This window comes from Vitis riparia, chromosome 16 (assembly GCF_004353265.1).
Source record: "Vitis riparia cultivar Riparia Gloire de Montpellier isolate 1030 chromosome 16, EGFV_Vit.rip_1.0, whole genome shotgun sequence".
Lineage (NCBI taxonomy): Eukaryota > Viridiplantae > Streptophyta > Magnoliopsida > Vitales > Vitaceae > Vitis > Vitis riparia.
Genome location: NC_048446.1, coordinates 9,693,142 through 9,713,628, shown reverse-complemented (window position 1 = coordinate 9,713,628; position 20,487 = coordinate 9,693,142). Strand labels below are relative to the sequence as shown.

The 20,487-nt window shown below is 38.0% G+C and overlaps 1 protein-coding gene across 3 annotated transcripts in view; it reads left to right on the top strand.

Moving 5' to 3' along the window:
- LOC117933729 (protein RFT1 homolog) overlaps window positions 1–20,487 on the top strand; it is a 66,263-nt gene that overhangs the window by 5,489 nt on the left and 40,287 nt on the right. For 2 of the 3 annotated variants that reach the window (XM_034855247.1, XM_034855246.1), the window contains exon 4: window positions 17,974–18,068. The exons of the other annotated variant lie outside the window; for it this stretch is intronic. In XM_034855247.1, coding sequence (XP_034711138.1) covers window positions 17,974–18,068 — 95 coding nt within the window. The remainder of the gene's footprint in view (window positions 1–17,973; window positions 18,069–20,487) is intronic. 3 annotated transcript variants of the gene reach the window in all.

Genomic DNA, 20,487 nt, shown 5'->3' with positions numbered 1-20,487 from the left:
AGGAGGGGCTTGGGGGGGAACCAACTTGTGTTAGATGAAGCTTTGAGTTCTTTCGAGGAATGTGAGGGGCAAATGATGGAGATAAGGGAAAGATGATAAAGGCTGTTATTAAATCTCAAAAGGTGGATTTAGTTTGTCTGCAGGAAACTAAAATTCAGGAAATGACCATGGGGGTTGTGCGAAGTATTGGGGTGGGAAGATGTCTAGATTGGGGGGTTGTGAACTCGAGAAGGGGTGGGGGCGGGGGCGGGGGCAGGGGCAGGGGTAGGGGGGTTTGTGGTGTTCTAGGACAACGGAGTGTTACAACTGTTAGAGATGGAGGTGGGAATTTTCTCAGTTTCTTGTTGTTTCAAGAATTGTAAGGATGGATTCTTTTGGAGCTTTATAGGGGTTTATGGACCCACATTGAAGATGGATAGGGAAGTATTTTGTAGCTAGCTAGGGTCGGTTAGAGGATTGTGGAGTAACCCTTGGTGTGTGGCAGACGATTTTAACATGATCAGATTCCCTTTGGAGCGTAATAGAGGAGGTTGATTGTCCCCAACCATGAGGAGATTTTCAGAGGTGATTGAGGACTTGGAATTGAGGGACCTGCCCCCTTCAGGGAGGCCTTTTCACCTGGAGTGGTGGCTTAAATAACTAATCTAAATCGAGAATTGATCGTTTCCTCATTTATGAGGAGTGGGAAGATCATTTTTCAGGGACTGTTCAAACCGTTCTTGTTAAGCCGCTATCAGACCACTTCCTGGTCCTTCTTGATGGAGGAGGGGTGAGGAGAGGCCCCACTCCATTTAGATTTGAAAACATGTGGTTGAAGAAGGAGGGCTTTAAGAATGTTTTGACGACATGGTGGGAGGGCCTTAATTTTAGTGGGTCTGCTAGTTTCATCCTGGTTGAAGAGTTGAAAGCTCTGAAACCACTTCTGAGAAGTTGGAATAAGGAAATTTTTGACAAGTATGAGGTGTAGAAGGAGCTAGTTTTGAATTGAGTGGATTTTTGGGATAAGGAGCAGAGTGCACGCCCTCTATCTTTGGAAGAGGAGGAATCTAGGAAGGAAGCTAGAGAGAATTATAAAAAGTGGGTTCTTCTTGAAGAAACGTTTTGGAGACAAAAATCAAGGGAAATTTGGTTGAAGGAGGGGGATAGAAACACGAGCTTCTTTCATAAAATGACCAATGCTCATAGAAGGAGAAACCAAATGGCTAGAGTTAAAATTAATGTGGTGTGGATCATTGAGGACAAAGATTTAAGAGAGGAAGTGAGCAGAACTTTCTAGCTTATGCTCTCTACCAATGATGATTGGAGGCCTAGCTTAAGTGAGCTGTCTTTTGAGAGGCTGGAAGACTTTGAGGTGACAGGTCTAGAGAAACCTTTTAAGTAAGAGGAGGTGTTTGAGGTACTGTCGGGTTTTAGAGGGGATAAAGCTCTAGGCCTGGATGGGTTCTCCATGTCTTTTTGGCAATTTTCGTGGGACTTTGTGAAGATTGAGGTGATGAATTTTTTCAAGGATTTATATGAATTTGGTTGTTTTTTGCGGAACTTGAATTCAACCTTCCTAGTGTTGATCCCGAAGAAAGGGGGGGCGGACAACTTAAGGGATTTTAGGCCAATAAGCTTGGTGGGGGGGGGCTGTATAAGTGGTTGGCTAAGGCGTTGGCCAAAAGGCTGAAGGGGGTGCTAGCTAAGGTGATTTCTAAGGCCCAAAATGCATTTGTGGAGGGTAGGCAAATTATGGATGCAATGTTTATTGCCAATGAGGCTATAGACTCGATTTTGAAAAGTAATGAGGGAGTGATCCTATGCAAATTGGACATTGAGAAAACTTATGGCCATGTTGAGTGGTCATTTTCGCTATCAATTATGGAGAAGATGGGGTTTGGGGAGAAGTGGTTAAGATGGATCAACTGGTGTTTATCCACAACTAGTTTTTCTGTTTTGGTTAATGGAACCTTCGATTTCTTTCAAAGCTTTAGAGGCCTAAGGTAGGGAGATTCGCTTTCGTCTTACCTATTCGTGATCAGGGATGAAAATGTCATGATATATCGGCAAAATATCGCCGATGTATCATGTATTGGTAACCTCCAACATGATACATGAAGGGGAAATATTGAAACCACGATATTTCTATTAAAATTGCCATTTTTAGTCGATATATCGATATTTTCACGATATTTCAGCTGGCGCACCAATATATCGTTGCCACGTCATCATCTCCATTTCTTTTTTTTTTTTTCCCCAAAACTCTTATAAATAGGCCCAGGCCCAATTCACACTCTTCCCAGCCTAGCACGTGCCCAAGCCCAACACGCACTCTTTCCAACCCAACACCAGCCCCGCATGCTCTGCATGCTTGTGAGCCCTCCACCACTCCAATGTTTAAATACACCTTTTTGGTGTTTTGAATAGACGATGTGGGTGTGCAAGAATTAGAATTTTTAAAAGGCAAGGGAAAATCCAAAAGAATGGAACCATGGGGTTTTGAACCCCTACCCTCAGTCTCACACTCCCCCACCAACACCAGTTGGCCAACCATGCTGTTGTTAATTAACTGTACATATTATATATATAAACCCCCCACCAACACCAGCTGGGCAATCATGTTTCAATTGATTAATTTTATCATATATATATATATTATAAATTAATCAGAATAAAATTATTACAAATAAATTAATTTTGGTTATTGTGGCTTTTATATAATAATTACATATAAAATAAATAGAAAATTTTGAATAAAATTATCAAAATTTTAAAATAAAAAATACTTATACAAGTTATCATTATATTTTTTTTTTCATTAAATATATTCAAATTAGATGAATATGCATAAAGTATGTTTTCAAGTTATAAACATTATTATTAAATATCACAACTGTACATATATCATCATTTATTTTATATCATTTAATATAATTGAATTAAATGGATCATAATTTTAATATTAAATATATTTTAAAATTAGACATTATAATCAAATATCACAATATTATTATGAAATAATATTTGATGTAATTTAACAATAAATGTACACTTATAAAATTCATATTTTTTATCGATGCATATGATATTATTATTAAATATGATAATCATATCATACATATATCCAATTCTTCAACAAAACAACTTTAAAATGTCTATTATGCTTTTAATTACATTTCTACGAGGTTTTTATTACATTTCTATGAATTTTGAACAATTTTAGATCTATCGATATTTTTTTTCAAAATATCCGCCAATATATCCGATATATTTGTAAAATCAAAGTACTTATATATCCGTGATTACTGATATTTTCATCCTTGTTCGTGATAGCGATGGAAGTCCTCAACTATCTTCTAAAGAGAGCAGTTTGTGGAGGCTTTTTATCAGCCTGCCAGGTGGGGGGTAGATGGGGTGAAGGGGTCAAGGTTTCCCACCTGTTGTTTGCTAATGATACTTTGATTTTCTATGAGGTGTGGGAGGAGCAGAAGATGTTTTTATGGTGGTTGTTGATGTGGTTTGAGGCAATCTCTGGATTGAGAGTTAATATGGATAAAAGTGAGCGGATCTCGGTGGGAAGGGTGGAGAATGTGGAAGATCTGGCAGCAAAACTTGGTTGTAAGGTGGGTAGTCTTCCATCCACTTATTTGGGGATGCCGTTGGGTGCTCCTTTTAAATCCGTGACAGCTTGAGATGGAATTGAGGAAAGATTCCGTAAGAGATTGACTATGTGGAATTGTCAATATATCTCTAAGGGTGGGAAAATCACCTTGATACGAAACACTTTGCTCAGTTTGCCAATTTATTTTATGTCTATCCTCCATTTGCCAAGAGTGGTTAGAATGAGATTGAAGCAGATTCAAAGGGGTTTTTTGTGGGGAGGTGGGGCTTTAGAGAGAAAACCTCATTTAGTAAGGTGGACAATAGTTTGTCTAGATAAAAGAAAAGGAGGGCTGGGGGGTGAAGAGCCTTGCTACGCTCAATAAGGCTCTCTTAGGCTAATGGAGTTGGCGCTATGCAAATGAAAAAGAGGCATTTTGGAATCAAGTAATAAAGGGAAAATATGGGGAGGAATGTGGTGGGTAGTGTTCTCGAGAAGTTAGGGAGGGGCATGGTGTAGGCCTGTGGAAAGCAATTAGGAAGCTTGGGTACCTTGTTCGCTCTAAAATTTCTTTTGTGGTGGGAAATGGGCAGAGGGTGAGTTTTTGCAAGGACAAGTGGTGTGAAACTACACCTTTGTGCGATAGTTACTTCCAAAGAGGGTGAAAGATGTTTGGGCTATTTCAGAAAGTGAGGAAATTGGGGGGAGGAGGGTTGGAGCCCTTGTTTCTCTAGGCCTTTAATGATTGAGAGATGGATGAGGTGAGGTGGAAAACTTCTTGTGTTTGAGTGGGAAGAGAGTGATTGTGAATGATGAAGATAGGGTGAGGTGGGTGGAATCGAAGGATGACAATTTTTCTGTAAAGTCTCTTTACAAAGCCTTAGAGCCGGACTTAACAAAGTGTTTCCCAATGAAGATAATATGAAAATCTAGTGTGCAGCCAAATGTAAGCTTCTTTGCTTGGAAAGCGTCATGGGGAAAAGTTCTAACTTTGGATCAAGTTTAGAAGAAGGGTTGGGTTTTAGCAAATAGATGTTATTTGTGCCAAGCGTATGAGGAGTCAATTGACCATCTTCTTCTACATTACGAATGGACAAGGGAAGTGTGGAAGCTATTCTTCATTTTGTTTGGAGTGTATTGAGTGTTTCTTTCCTTGGTTAGGGAAACCCTCTTGGGGTGGAAAAGGTCTTTTGTGGGTAAGAAGCGTAGAGCAGTTTGGAATGTGGCCCCTTTATGCTTGTTTTTGTTAGTTTGGAAGGCAAGGAACAGAATTGCCTTTGAAGGCGGTGTACTGTCCATGCAAAAGCTGAAAGCGTTTTTTGTATATTTACTTTGGGTGGAGTCTAAATTGTTTATAAAAGATAGTCCTTCGACGCTAATTGATTTCATTGATTGAGTGGGTTCCCGTTGAGGGAATGTTGTTTTTTGTACATCTTGTTGGATAATTTTTTGTTTTAGCTGTAAGGGGGTGAGTGTCTCTTTCTTGTACATCTTAAGCCGATATTTTAACGCCTTTTTGTAATACAATTCTCTTACTTATATAAAAAAAAAGAAGATATTTTGAATAATTGGTGAACTTTTTTTTTTTTTTTTTTTTTTAAATTTTGATCATCCGAAAGCATTCATATTGGTGATGGAGGAAAGTTGAGGGAGGGATTGATTAGACATTATTTTATAATCTTTTTTCTTTTTTTTTGTTAACTGAGGAACCTTCTATGGCTAAGCCTTTAGGACTCTGCATGGGAACCCAAACCTTTGGGTGCTAACCGCCCCGCAACAACTAACATTAGGTAAATTCAGGGTATCATTAGTGACAGGATTCGAACCCAGAACCATATGCCACTTACTAGGACCACACTCCCCAATCCCTGACCAACTAGGCTACCCTGGCAGGTTAGACATTATTTTGTTATTTGTTCATATTTTACTTTGTAAAAGATAATATAATGTGTTTACACAAATGCATTTACACAATGACAACCTGCAAAACATCTAAGCAAACCCTTGTTACTCAATGGAATATTTTTTTTTTTTGATAGGAAACCACGCGTGAATATATTGGTAGAAAAAGAAGTACAAAAGGAGGATGAGGAATCCTCCCGCCAAAAGTAAAACTAAACAACACGAAAAAATAATAATACACTAGGTCGTCCCATTGGAACTATTGGAACTACACACTGCTAGCCAATCAAGTTGTAATACGTTAAGGGGGATGCCCTTAAAACCCGCTGAACAAAAAGCCCAAAAGGACGCAAGGAAATGAATGGAATCCCAAAGATTCTCTGAATTCCTAGCTTTGTCCTCAAATATCCTAGCATTTCTTTCCTGCCACACAACCAAAATTAAAGCTATACACGCGTTTTGCCACAGAACTACCCTTCTCTTGGACTTGCCAAAACCTTTATAATTGATGAACATCATGTCTGAAATGCTTTTCGGAGTTACCCAATCCATCTTGGCTAGCTGAAAAAGTCTGTGCCACAACCCCAACGTCACTGAACAATGGAGGAAAAGATGATCTGCTGATTCTCCTTGCTCCATACACAACTTACAAATGTCAGGGCTAAGAGCTTTGTGGGGTCTCCTCAATTGTAGCAAGTCATTGGTATTTACCTTGTTGTGTGCCACAAGCCAAACAAAGGCCTTAACTTTGAAAGGGACTTGAGATTTCCATACAAACTTAGTGGGGAAAAATGGAGATGAATCAGGCATTTGGGACAAGGCTGTAAAGAAAGACTTGACTGTAAACAATCCTGAAGACAATAAGGACCAAGATCTTGTGTCTGAAGCGAAAGTGGATAAGTTCATATAATCTAGAGAGTGCATGAGGCGTTCTAGATCTTCAATTTCAGAATCGGTTAGATTACGACGGAAATTAAAGTTCCATGAGAAAGGGCGCGTCGAACCGAGAATTGAAGATATAGGAATATTTTTATCCATTACTACTCAAAATAGTCTTGGATATTGGTCTTTAAAGATTTGGTCCCCCCACCACAAATCTTCCCAAAAGCGAATTCTTTCCCCATCTCCTACGATAAACCGAGTATACTTGGAAAAATCCTGAAAGACTTGTGCAATGGCCTTCCAAGGACAACGGTGTGACCATCTGACTACAGTATTGGCATCCCAACCATTTGAGTGTGTCCCGTAGATGCTAAGAATGACCTAATGCCATAGAGTTGTACTCTCCCTAGGAAACCTCCACAACCATTTCCCTAAAAGAGTGCGATTCCTTAAAGGTATCTTCCCAATCCTCAAACCCCCTTTTCCCTCGACTTGCACACTGCATCCCACCTAACAGGATGATCTCTTTTGCCTTCCCCAACCCTTGACCAAAGAAAGTCCCTTTGCATCCTCTCGACTTTTGTAGCCACTAAAGCTGGAATCTTAAACAGAGAAAGGAAGTAGCTAGGGATATGGGAAAGGCAAGAGTGTATGAGAGTTATCCTACCACCTAAAGATAAGTAAACCTTTTGCCATCCGTCTAATCTCCTAGAGATTCTCTCAATCACTGGATCCCAGAATCCACAAGCAGTTGGATTCCCTCCCAAAGGAAGACCTAGATAAAGTATAGGCCAATCTGAAGCCTTGCAGTCAAGCATCAAGGCTAACCTAGAGAGATGATTCTGATTAAGGTTGATGCCAAAAAGATTACTCTTGTCAAGATTGACCTTAAGCCTAGAGATTTGACCAAACACTAACAATAAACTCTTAAGAGTTTGCAGTTCTTCCTCACTAGAGTTAGCAAAGAGGATGGTATTATCTATGAATTGCAGATGGGACACCCTACATCTATTTCTACCTACCCTGAAGCCCTCCAGCAAACTTCTTTCCTCAGCTTTCAACAACATTCTACTCAACACATCTGCAACAATAGTGAACAAGAAAGGGGATAAAGGGTCACCTTGTCTTAAACCTCTAGATGCCTTGACCCACCCTTTAGCATTACCGTTCACTAGAATAGCATAAGAGACCGACGACAAACAACCTCTCATCCAACTCCTCCATTTAGAATTAAATCCCTTCTTCTCCAACACGTGATCTAAAAAATCCCATTTCACATGGTCATTAGCCTTTTCAAAGTCTATCTTGAATACAACTCCCTCCTCCCCTGATCGTCTTTTCTCGTCCACAATCTCATTGGCTATAAGAACTGCATCCAGAATTTGTCTCCCTTGAACAAAAGCACCTTGAGTGGAGTGGATGGTCTCGTGTAGTACTCCTCTTAGACGCCCTGACAAGACTTTTGCTATTATCTTATATAGACAAGTGATCAGACTTATAGGTCTAAAATCCGAAATCTTCTTTAACTGACTCTTTTTGGGCAAAAGGACCATGAAGAAGGCATTGGTGTTTTGATTAATAATCCTGCTATTGTGAAACTTTGCAAACACCCTCTCTAAGTCTTCCTTGATCACATCCCAACAATCCTAAAACACTGCTATGATGAAACCATCAGGCCCCGGCGCTTTATCCCTATCTAACTGAAAGATGGCATTAGAGATCTCTTCTTCAGTGAAAGGGGCATCCAGCCTAGAAGCACTCTCTTCTGATATAGGGGACCAATCAATACCTTCTACTCTCCATGACTCACCAGTAGGACTCGAGTAGAGCTTTTTGAAATAAAGTAATATCTCCTCTGTGATGCTCTCGGAATTATCCAACACCAAACCTCTTTCATTCTCCAAGAATTTGATGAAATTCCTGTTTCGTCTCCCATTAGCCACTTTGTGAAACAACTTTGAGTTACAATCCCTGTCCTTAACCCATTTTACCTTAGCTTTTGTCTCCAATGAATATCTTCTCTCAAAATTAATTCCTCTAGCTCCCCTTTTCTTACAACTCTTTGAGCCGCAAGATCAGAAGAGAGAGCCCCTTCTTGTTCAATGGCATCAATGTTAGCTATTTCATCCAAGATGGTTTTTTTCCTTTCCTTAAGCATTCCAAAAGTATTCTTATTCCAATCTTTCAATTTTGCCTTAACGAATTGTAACTTCCTCATGAACTTGTGACCTTCCCAACCATTTCCTACAAATTCTCTCCACCAACTGCTAAAGCACTCTTTGAAACTATGATGTTGCAACCATATATTCTTGAACCTAAAAGGTGTTGGGCCCCACTTGAACGGATTGGTATCCAAGACAATCGGCCAATGATCCGATGTCCATCTAGAAAGAACTTCTTAAAGGCTTTGAGGGAATGAAAGCTCCCACTCATTTGAATAGAGAAACCGATCCAATCTCTTACACACCGGTGACTCTTGCATGTTTGACCAAGTAAAAGAGGCGATCCGTAATGGGGGATCATGTAATTCGCATTCTCTTATAAAACCATCAAAATCCCTCATGTTGGAAGTGAATCCAGATCCACCCAGTTTTTCTGATCTTCTCCTTATAACATTGAAGTCACCTCCCACACACCATGAAGGAAAAGTAAGGCCAAAAAGGTCTAACAACTCCACCCAAAAATCCTTCCTAATTGAGGGGTTTTTTGGCCCATAAACTACGGACAACCACAATGGTCCGCTTCCATCCAACAAGAACTTAACCGAGACAGAAAAAGATCCTATTACCACCTCCTCACCGCTCATTTTCTTTGAGTCCCAAATGATCAAAATCCCTCTTGAAGCCCCGCACGCCGGGAGAATAGCCCACTCCTTATTCCTAACCGACCAGACACTACCTACAAACCTTCTGTCGCATACCTCTCTTTTTGTTTCCTGAAACATCACTCACTACATCCGGATTCTGAAGTCGCAAAAAATCCTTAGCCACCCTCCTCTTTTTCCTAGATCCCAACCCCCTTATATTTTAGCTTATGATCTTCATAAAAACACCTCACTGTCCCTATATCTCCAAACCATCGCCACCAAAACTCAATTGCCTGTGGCAATTCTGTTCTTTCGTCTTGAATACACCTTAATATCCAAGGAGCTTAAGACCTCACAAACTTTAGACATTTTGCTGGGGGAAAGACCTTCTATTTGGAACCCACTCATCTGGGAGAATTCTGAGTCTCCCTGGCTAACTGCACCCAGAATAGGGGCCCCATGAGGCGAGCTGGGATTGGTCTTATCATACTTAAAGCTCTCAGACAACAGATTCAATCTAGCCAGCTGGGACATCGCTTCAACATGGTTAGGATTGCCAACATACCTAAGACGATATAGTCCCCAACTTCATTTTTTTTTGAACAAATTTTAGTTAACACTCGGTTTTTCGTAGGAAATTGGGAATGAAAGGCTGAAATGGAGAGATCCGGAACAGAAGGACTCTGGTATGGAAAAGCCACACCAGAGAAGGGAGAACGTAAAGGTAGAGAAGGTTGAGAAGAATGGTGAGAAGATACCTGGAAAAATTCCACTTCCGTCATTCCACAGAACCCCTTAAAGTTAAGCCCTTTTTCTCTGTTTGCGGGATAAGAAGGATGATTTGAGACTGAAGATCCACTATGAGCACAACCCACAAAGCCCTTAACACCTGCTCCGTCTTCTCCTATAGCAATATTGCACATTTTCTCCTTCCCTTTTGACAGAAAAGGAGCCCTAAGCATATTCCTTTGCTCCGCGTTTTCCTTCGTCGGCGTTGTTCCTTCCTTGGAACACCCTTAAACCAACTGTGTTCTCGCTTCGGAGGCGTCTTCCAATGGAAGAGTATCGCTACCTGGCGGCAATCTCTCAGTCGTGAGTGGCTCTCTTCGGCTTCGATCCCCTTGTCGGCATGCAGAGCTTGAAGGAAGTAGAACATTCCACAGCTTCTTTGAACCACACTTCACCGCGGAGCCCCTTCGTTGATATTCAGAAGCCTACCTTCGCCTTCCCCTTTGCAGAATGAGTAGCTCTGTGTGACGAGCCCTTCGAAAATCTGTCTTGCTTGCCTCCCTTCTCTTGGCCTAGCACCTGAATCGGGCCTTTCCCAGGGACTTCCCTCTTCCAGCCCACATCAGTTTCAGACTGTGGGCTGGGCTTACTAAAAGAATGGGCCCTTGTCATATGTTTGGAGGCCCAGATCTCATCCACAAGATTTGACTGGGCTTTGACCCTACCAGCCTGCCTTGGCCCAGCACCACTTGCTCTTTGGCTTTTTGAATTTGAACTGAAAGACGTTGGAGGCCAGCTGTTTCCCACTGTCGTCTTGCTCGTTCCACGTGTCCTCCCGGGAGCATTCTCAGCCTTTTGACCACCTCTCCACTCCATTGTTCTGCCAACTGCCCCATCCGAGGTCCCCTTTCCAACTGTTGATCTATCCTCCTCTTCCCTCTTTCTGCCAACTGTCCCCGTGTGAGCCTTAGCCAAATGCCGAGTTGACTCACCCATCTCTCTAACCTGCATGCCGTCTTCCTTCCCAGCCACTGCGACCGAGACTGTGAAATCCCAACCCCCATCTAACACCTCAATCAAAGTGGGAAGCACCGATCTTTCTTTCATACAACTCTCACCCTAGCTTTACTTAGATAAAAAAGTTTCAGCGTTCGCCAATCTATGTCTGTCACCGTCCCCTACTGCTCCATAATTTTCTTCAAGTGAACCTCAGACCATAAATGAAATGGTAAACCCTTTAAATCTATCCAACCTTCCTTGAATTTCCCCTCTATTTCTGAATTTTCCTTTGGTAACCATCTTCTCAACAAGACTGTAAATCCACCTTTAATCCTGATGAACCTTGACTCGTGTAGTGATACAACTTCCTCTAAGGTTTCTACAAAAAACAATCCTTTTCCTCCGGCAAAAGGGACGACTGTCACCATGCCTTTGTGCCCTAGCCTTCTCGCCATAGCCCGACCAACCTCAGCCCAGTTAACAGAACCAACATGACATTCGCACACCTCGGCCCTCGCCCATCTCCCTACTGAAACAAGGCCGCCTCTCCTCGGTCTTTCGTCTTTGACTATATTCGCGAAGGACCGTTGCAAGGGACCCGCAAATTTGTGCAAGATCCTTCCTTCCCTGCTCTGCCTTCCCTTTTTGTCAAAACCCGAGGAAGGGACCACCAACATTGAATACAACGCATTCTTTAAAAGTTCCCATCCCCTGGCATTGTCCCCCTTAGGTATTACCAGAAAGGTTGACTTCCTTTTGGAGGCAAACTCTGATAATCTTATAAACCTGCCATGAACATTGAAGCAAACCTCCAATAGATGAACTCTGGTCTTTTCTCTAAATTTTCTGTTGAAACCCATAAAAATCTTCATCTCAATGGCCTTTGTCAATTGTTCTATCAACCAACTAACCTCTTCCTTCTCAAAGCCTAAGACGAAAACAGAGCCTTTAGTGCGCTCTGTTAGCAAACACCATCTTCCTCTGACCTCACCCTCGAAACTAACCCAGAAGGTCTTCCTCTCCACTGAGACCTTCAAGGTCCTTCCCATGATTGGAATATTAGAATATTCCTCCGCTTAGGTGTAGGGTCAGGTCAGTTAAGAGCGGAGCTGCCTCTTGAAAAATCAAACAAAAGTATGCTTTATGTGACATTTGAGCTTGTAGCCTCCTACAAAAGTTACCAACGTAGTTACCATAAAGGAAGTAGGGAACTTACACATAATTCCTAATTCTTTCCCTCATTGGAATAAATTTTTAGCTCAATTAGTTTGTGGAGTCAACTTTTGTTCTATTTTGCATGTATTTTCTTTCTAGATTCACAACCTTAACATGGTTGCTAGGGTAGGGGTTTACTTTTTTAGAATTTAAGGAGTGGAAAGACAAGGAAAAGGATAAAGCAGTGAGAAAAAGGAAAAGATGAGGAAAAGATAGAAAAGCGTAGAGTCTCACCAAGGCCTCCTAGTCCGCTAAAAGAGAAACATCGGAGTTTACTATTGGAAATTACAAGGTACAAGAAAAAAAAAATTATTCAGTGTTCATCACTTAGTTTCATCAAATAGCCTTATAAGACTTATACCCAAAAGACTTGATGGACTATAGGAGAAAAACTTAATCATCATAAAGAGTTACAAGAACTCTGATTCTTTTCTAAAATTAATTTTCACTTAAAGGAAACTAGAAATTTTAGAAAATAAAAACTTTTAAAAAACTAGAAAAAGTTTTTAGAAAATAGAAACTACTAGAAAACAAAGACTTTCTAGAAAATAGAAACTTCCAGAAAATAAAGACTTTTAGAAATAGAAGTTTTTTGAAAATAAGAGCTTTTGGCATATAGATAGTTTAAAAGTATAGGAACTTTTTTTTTTTTTGTTTAAAAAAAACTACCAAATTCTGAATAAGACTCAAATAACCAACTAGTAATGAACTTAACTCTAAATAAATTAAATCTCCAAAGTTACCTAAATATCCTTGAGGGTGTCATTTAGGATTTATTTATTTCTTTCCATTTCTTTTTTTAGGTGGATATTGTAGGACTCTTCTCCATCAATTCTTCTTATTTTGGAGGAAACTTAATTTCGAGTTTTAGTGACATTTCCATAGTTTCAAAAGGCGTGCCTAGGTATAAGGTGATGTGGCGAGGGGTTGCTAGCCTTCGCTTGAGGTGACGTGCAACATTGTTAAAGAGGCATGACTTAGGTGCAGAAGGCATGAGCCTTGAGCTAAGCTCAAGGCTCTCAGAAGGCGTGCCTTAGCCTTTGTTCTTTTCCTGGCTAAAACGATGTCATTTTGGATTAGGTTGTTTATTTATTTATAAATGACAAAATAATGATGTTTTGAATCTTGGTCCTTTTTTTTTTAAAGCCAATATCAAAACAAGTCGTTTTGGGTTAAAAGTGAAGAAACACAACCCAAATTAGGCCTCGACGCTATCAAGAAGAGAAGACGGAAGAGGAGAAGAAGAGATGGAAAGAGAGGAGTGGGGCATATGGGATACCTGGTGGTTGTTACTGTTATTGGATTCCTTAATGGCGTAGTGCACTCATGACCCACCACCACTGATATTTCGGGATTTATATTCAGACTTTTTACGTGTTATTTATTTTTATCATTTTATGATAAATTGATATTTAGATAATTATACACTTAAAGTTGAAATTACATATTTATCTATTTTTATTTTTTTAAACTGAATATATTATGAATTATTTTTAATTTATTTATTATCCATTTATTATGATAATTATATCATGAAAGTTTTAATTGATTTATCGATATATATTTTTTTCACTTTTTTTAATTGATTTAGGTAATATTTTTATTTTATTTAATATTTTATTTCATTTTATTTATTTGGCATTGATCATCTACTTATTTATTTATCTAGCAATCTATCTATTTATTTATTTATTTTTGATTGGCAAACACACAAAAAGCATAGCAATCTATCTATTTATAATCATAACTAAAGTTATAAAAGGTTTATTTATTTACTGATAATATGTATTCATATATTTACTATTTTTATTTTGAATTTTTTTTTGGGAAGTTATATTTGCATTTACCAAAATTCTCTTTTCATCCATCCTATTTACACATCTACTTAAAAATTTAAAACTTATTAATACATCCATCTTATAATTTTAAAGATACCCAAAACACTTCCCATTCTTCTCTCCCCAAACCCATCTTCTTCTTTGTTTTTCTATAAATCTATTTGTTCTTAATCATAAACCCCAAGATAAAATCATCTTCTCTTAAACTCATTTGATAACAGAAGAGTATTTGAAGCACGTTCTTAGCCAATTGTAATTTTTTTTTTTTATACATTTTGTTTGAATCTATATAACATACCATATCAATATCTTTTAGGGCTTATTCTTTGTGTATTTTTGATGAAAAGCTTGTTGTAAGAATAGTTGAAAAACAATTATGATGAATTTAGAAATGATTTGGGAGTGAGAAATCATGAAAAAAGTGCAATATGGATGAAAAAAACTTACTCTATTGTGTTTGGACTTGGAAGGTCGGACACCATGGAAAGGTCCAGATTTGGAAGTCTAAATGTTGAGTAAATGTTCAGAACTAGAAGGCCAAACACAATAGAAATATCCATCACATAAGGTTGGACATGGTTCAATTGTTTGGTAGATAGGGCATTGGGAGGTATAGTTCAAGATGTCTATAAGAGTGTCCAGATGTATAGTTCTGAACATTATTAGTATGCTTGGAAGTACAGTGTTGGACATTTATAAAATGTCCACCCCTACAACGCTGACATCATTTGCGACACCTTCTTCGTTCAACTCAAAAAATGCGAAAAGAAATGTAAAAAATGTTATAACAGACATATCTCTCCACTTGTACCATCATTGGAGATGATTATTTGCTTATCCATTGGTAAGAAACACAACTTTTGATAAATTTTGTTAGGATTATGGAGAGATTAGAAGAGAAGAAGTGAAGGAGGAAGAAGAGAGTAGTTTAGGGATTTCATTAAGGGGCATTTTTGTTTTGAAAAAATTCATTAAAAGCGTGGATGTAAAGAGAGTTTTGATGGATGCAAATATTATTTCCCATTTTCTTTTGTTAAATGTTAATTCTTTAACTAATATTTGATAATATGTATATAAGACAGATGCTTGGAAGTTTAAAATCTCTTGTATTATATAAAGTTAAAATCTCGCTTAATCTTTCTCTTTGTGCTATTCTTCACCTTTTGACTTTATCTTGTTTCCACTTTTTTTTTTTTAAAAATAATTTATTATTTGGTCTATGCCATGCATTTTCCCATTGCTTAATTATGACCATTCTACCCATTAGGCCCTACACACTTCTTTTACTCCCACTCATTAGACAAGTTTCCTGTTTTACAACTCATAGCAACAAAAATGGATTCTGTGCACTTTTTCTCTATTCAAGCATTATGCTATTATGCATGGTCCCACTCATCAAACATGGTTTACTTTCTCTCTTTGTATCTCCTCTAACATCATATAATGGGTCCCACACACCACTTCTCTTGCTATTTTGCCTCTGTAACACCTAGGCCACTATTCCCATCATTCGCTTTTCTACTCTACTTTACGCAACTAGCATAAAACATATTATAATCCTTTTCATGGGTCCCATTTATCACTATGTAAGACTATTCCATCACTCTTCTCATCATATCTCCACTATAATATTATAATGAGTATTGTTTAAACTCTCAAACACCTTACAATTCCCATTAGATGCCTTTCTTATTTCAATTCTAGTAGGCACCACTCAATAGTCCTTCTTGCCTTTATTCACATTCAATTTTTATTTTAATTTTTCCTAGCTATCTTAGACTCTCAAAACTCTTTTTTATTGGTGCTCTATTTTTCTCATATTTTAATTCTTTTTTTTTTCTTTCTTAACTAAATTCTGTATTTTATAAATGCTATTGGATGGTGGCACCTCATTAAAAAGTTTGAAAAAAAAAAATTCGACTTCAAAATATAATAATTTGAAAGATCCTAGGAATATAAATGCAGTAACATGTTTATTTTATAGGCATGAGAGAAAAGTGGAATATTTTGTGCTAAACAACACCACATAGGAAAAAGGGAAATGTTGTGGAGTGTTTAAAACATCTAGAGGAAGTAGGAGAAGAGCTTGAGCATTACAAATTGATGAAAATATTAAAAAAGTCAACTATAATTCTTTTCTTGAGTTTGTTGGCTTAGAAAACATTGTTGACATTAATAAAAAGGAAGAACTTGAAAAAGTCAATTTGAATGGAAAAAAAGTGGCTAATAAAAGAAATGATGTGGGAAGTAATAAGAAGATGAAGTCAATAACAAAAGGTCTTATTGATGCTGTTCTCAGAAGTTGGAAAAAGTAGTTCAACTTTGAAAAGAGGGAAAGATGAAGCAAAGTTTCATAAATAATGTGTTTGATAAAAAGAAATAGGAAAGTTTATGCTAATACATTGGTCAATTTTTCTATCAAGCAGGTATATCATTTAATTGTGTTAATTTAGATTGTTTTAAATGGATGGTTGAAGCTATCGAGTAATATGGTATGAATATGAAACCTCTAAGTTATCATGAATTACGAGTTCCAATCCTTTAAAAAGAAGTGGAGGACATGGAAAAATTGTTGAAAGATCATAATATTGCATGGATGAAGTGTGGAGTTTCTATTATGTTTGATGGGTGGATGAATAGAAGAAATCTAACCTAGATGAATTTTTTGGTAAATTGCCTTGTTGGAACAATGTTTATAGAGTCCATTGATGCAAGTTCATTTATAAAATTGGGGAGAAGAATGTTGTCTAAGTAATAATTGATAATGGATCTAAATATGTATTGGCAGGTAAGATTTCATTTGATCAAGTTCTTTAGGTTTTATTCGCATCATTTAAACATTATATTATGACATTATTTATCATTTTTATTTGTTATGCTTTTTATGATAAAAATTTAGACACGAAAGTTCTTAGAGGCATGTAGTTAATGCTTTTTATAATAAAAATTCAAACAGGAAAGTTCTTAGAGGCAAAATGACTACATTTATAGTAGACACCTTGTGCAGCTCATTGCATAGACCTCATTTGAGAAGATATTAGGAAACTTCATATGGTGAAGAGTACTTGGATAGTAGCCATTTCAGTAATTGTGCTCATCTATAATCATGCGGGTGTGTTATACATGATAAGAGAGTTCACTAAGTAATGAGAATTGGTTAGGCCTAAGCATAACTTGATTTGTTTTTTCTTATCCTACAAAGTATCCACTTGCAAAAGTGCAATTTGACATTGATGTTCACTTTTGGCAAGTGGTTAATGGCGAAAGAAGCAAAGGGAAAATATGTGTTATAAATTGTTTTGATACCTTCATTTTGGAATCACATTGTGTATATTCTTAAGGTGATGAGTCCTCTTGTTAAAAGTTCTTCGACTTGTTGACAATGAAAGAAAACTAGCTATGGGGTACATACATGAACCTATGGATAGATGCAAAGAGACTATAAAAAAAGGCCATTTAATGAAAATGAAGTTAAATACAAAGAAATCTTCTCTATCATTGACAAAAGATGGGAATGTCAACTCCACCATCCTTTGCATGCAGCGGGTCATTTTTTAAACCTGAAATTTTTCTATGACAAGCCTCATGTGGAGTTTGATGAAGTGACATTGGGGTTATATTGCTATTGTACATATATGAAGCTCTGATTTTTCTTTTGCTCTCTCTTGTTTATGTGTTTTGCTTGGATAAGTTCATGGAGGCTTAATGCTATTGTAGTTTACTCTAAAAAAACTTCTTAATGACACAACCCTGATATGTGGGCAAGTATTGGTTCATTTAGTACCTGTTTAATATTTGTGCATCATCATGTATCCAGGTTGGTCCACTTTGCATGGATTTTATTTATGAAGCTAACTACCTAATTTTTTTTGTCATTAAAGCTTTACTTGTGTCATATTAATATATTATTTTCTTTCTCTAAATTTGATTGTACTTCTCATTTTGTTCTGAGTTTTTCTGGTCTCATTTGGGTTCTTGTGCTTCAAATTGGTAATTACAATTGTTTCCTTTTCTAAATACAGCTTTATGCAATCAGATTTCATCTTTTCATCACTGTAATCTTGTTTCTTAGTCGCGAAGGATATCGACAAGCATGCATGCGGGTGGACATTCGTCGGTGATTTCTTGTGCTTATCATAACAAAATTATATGTTTATGTCATTTCTTACCTTTTTTTTTTAAAAGTGTTTGATCTAAATTGTAGACTTTTGAGGTACTATTTTTAGTTTCAACTTCAAAATCTAGATGTTGCAATTGGTTATGGAATGAGATTTATGAGTCTTATTTGTAGTTTGTCCTCTTCAAACTGCTGTAAGCCTTACACATAGGGAAAGATTGGAAGCAATAAGAGAATGTGCTTCATTGCAATGGAGATTGTCAGTAGAAGAATTTTTTATTATTTGTTCATTTCTCCTGTAATTGTGATATGCTTTTGTTTGTACATGCTTAAATGCTTTCTCTTTCCCTATTCAGAATATAGTGCACCTCACCTAATTTAGGGGATAATGAAGAGGAAATGAACTCTTACATGCTTAAATTCTCTATACTGATCTTATTGTTTATAGTCCTAGGCAGGTTGCAATGTGAATTTATATGATACTCTATGGAGAGAAGTAGGTTGTGTAGTTTGGAAATGAAAACCTTCTAGGTAAGATTTGAAGGCAAGATTGGAGGGACATGGATATTGGTGTCAGAGCAAAGCCAAGGTGCTTTATTCTCTATAGGTTTTGAAAAGGAAGAGGTTGGATGGTTACTAGAGCATTAGGGGGAAGGTAGTTGAGCTGAAGAGCTTCATGGATTTCAATAAAAAATATAGAGGAGAGAGGGTTCACCTAATGGAAGTGAGATTAAACAATGATGGTAGGTTTATCAGGCTTTTTGAATTTTCATCTAACTGTAAATCTCCCTTTCTTGAGGGTGAAAAGGGTAATGGATGGGAGAAATTGAAACAAGTGATCTCTTCGATGGTGTTGGCTACACCAAGATGACAGTTTGTAAGGAATGTTCCAGTTGGGAGATGGGTGACAGTGGTGGTGTGCAATACCCTTTATTTAGGTGATAAAGTCACGGTGTCTATTATCCCTTTCATATGTGGTGCAAAAACCACTTGCACTACCTGCTGAAGCATTAGGGAACGATTTCAAAAATCGATTGCTGTTCTTTAAAACTTGTTGATCTTTCAAAGATCAAGCTAAAAGCAGAGTTGAAATCTAACATGGTGTTCCTAATACTTTTAGAGGTGATAGATGAGGCGTGTTTTATATTCGTTGTTTCAATCATAGGAAAAGAGGAAGGAGATTGCTATGGAAGGGATGTGATGATTCAGAGTAGGGTAGAGTTAAACTGAGTGAGACATGGGCTGCATTCTAGGGCTAGTTCAAGCTTTAGGGACAAGTGGCAACAACACTTTGAACCTGGGAGGCAATTGTCCCCTGCCTCCCCTGTTTTCAAATTCAAAATTAAGGTCAAACAATGCCCCTAGTGTGGGAAACTGAACAATTTTTAAACGCACCCAAAGAGGTTGCAGTTTATGGAAATTAGGCCCTGGTCTCCTAAAAAAGGTAAAGCCCATTCCAAGGGAAAGATTGGCCTGGTAGAGGAGGTTAGTCCATTGTCTTCTAAAGCCATCTCAGCTGAGGAAAGTAGGCCTAACTTCTTTTTAAGTGATGAAAGGAGCATAAATCATTCAATGGGCCAAAACCAAACTATAGATCATGTTGAAACTGACTTTTTGAGTACAAAGAAGCCTTCCTTGAGGGCAAGAATAGGCCTTAGGTGTGAGTTAGGCCAACTGCAAATGTATTTAGAGGATGACCCTTTTGACTTCAATTTTCCAAAGGCCTAGGGCTTTAGAGTCTCCACTCTGGAGATTAAATCTACAACAGCCACACACAAGGTGCAGATAAAGGCCAGTCCTAAACACCTTTAGACTTCACTCTTTTGATTTCTGTCGAAAATTGCTTTCCTACATTTGAAAGGGTTATTAGAGAAGATGGGTTTGCTATGATTTGTGGTGATGAGAAGTTCAAAGCTAGCCCTATTCACAAGATTGCTCAAGCAAGGGAGAGGTGAAGAAGTCCATTGGGAAGGAGAGAGGGTGTAGTGCCCTTTAAGAAGTTGTAAAACATTAAATGGATCATGGTATGATCCCTTTAGTAGGGTTGAGGGCAGTCACAACCAAGAAAAGACAAGGACAAGCACCTGAGAGGTTGAGGGTGAAGAAGGGTTTTGTCATTGTGGTCTTCTAGTAAGGGTCTTTCCTTCTAACCTAAAACCATTGCTAAGGGCCAGATCTTGGATGGCGCTTCTGATTTGCATCCTCTTCCTCATTCACTACTTTTCCTTTCTGTCTCTAATGTTAGCAGTCTTAATTCAAAAGCTGTGGAGTTCTATATAGATATTCCTAGCCAAGAGTTAAATGTGTTCCTTTCCTTAGGTCATCACCTAGAGGCCTTGTTATAACTCATTCCCCAATTAGAGGTCAACCTTCAGAATCTTCCCCCCCATGATGGAAGATTTTCACATAGAGGGTTGTA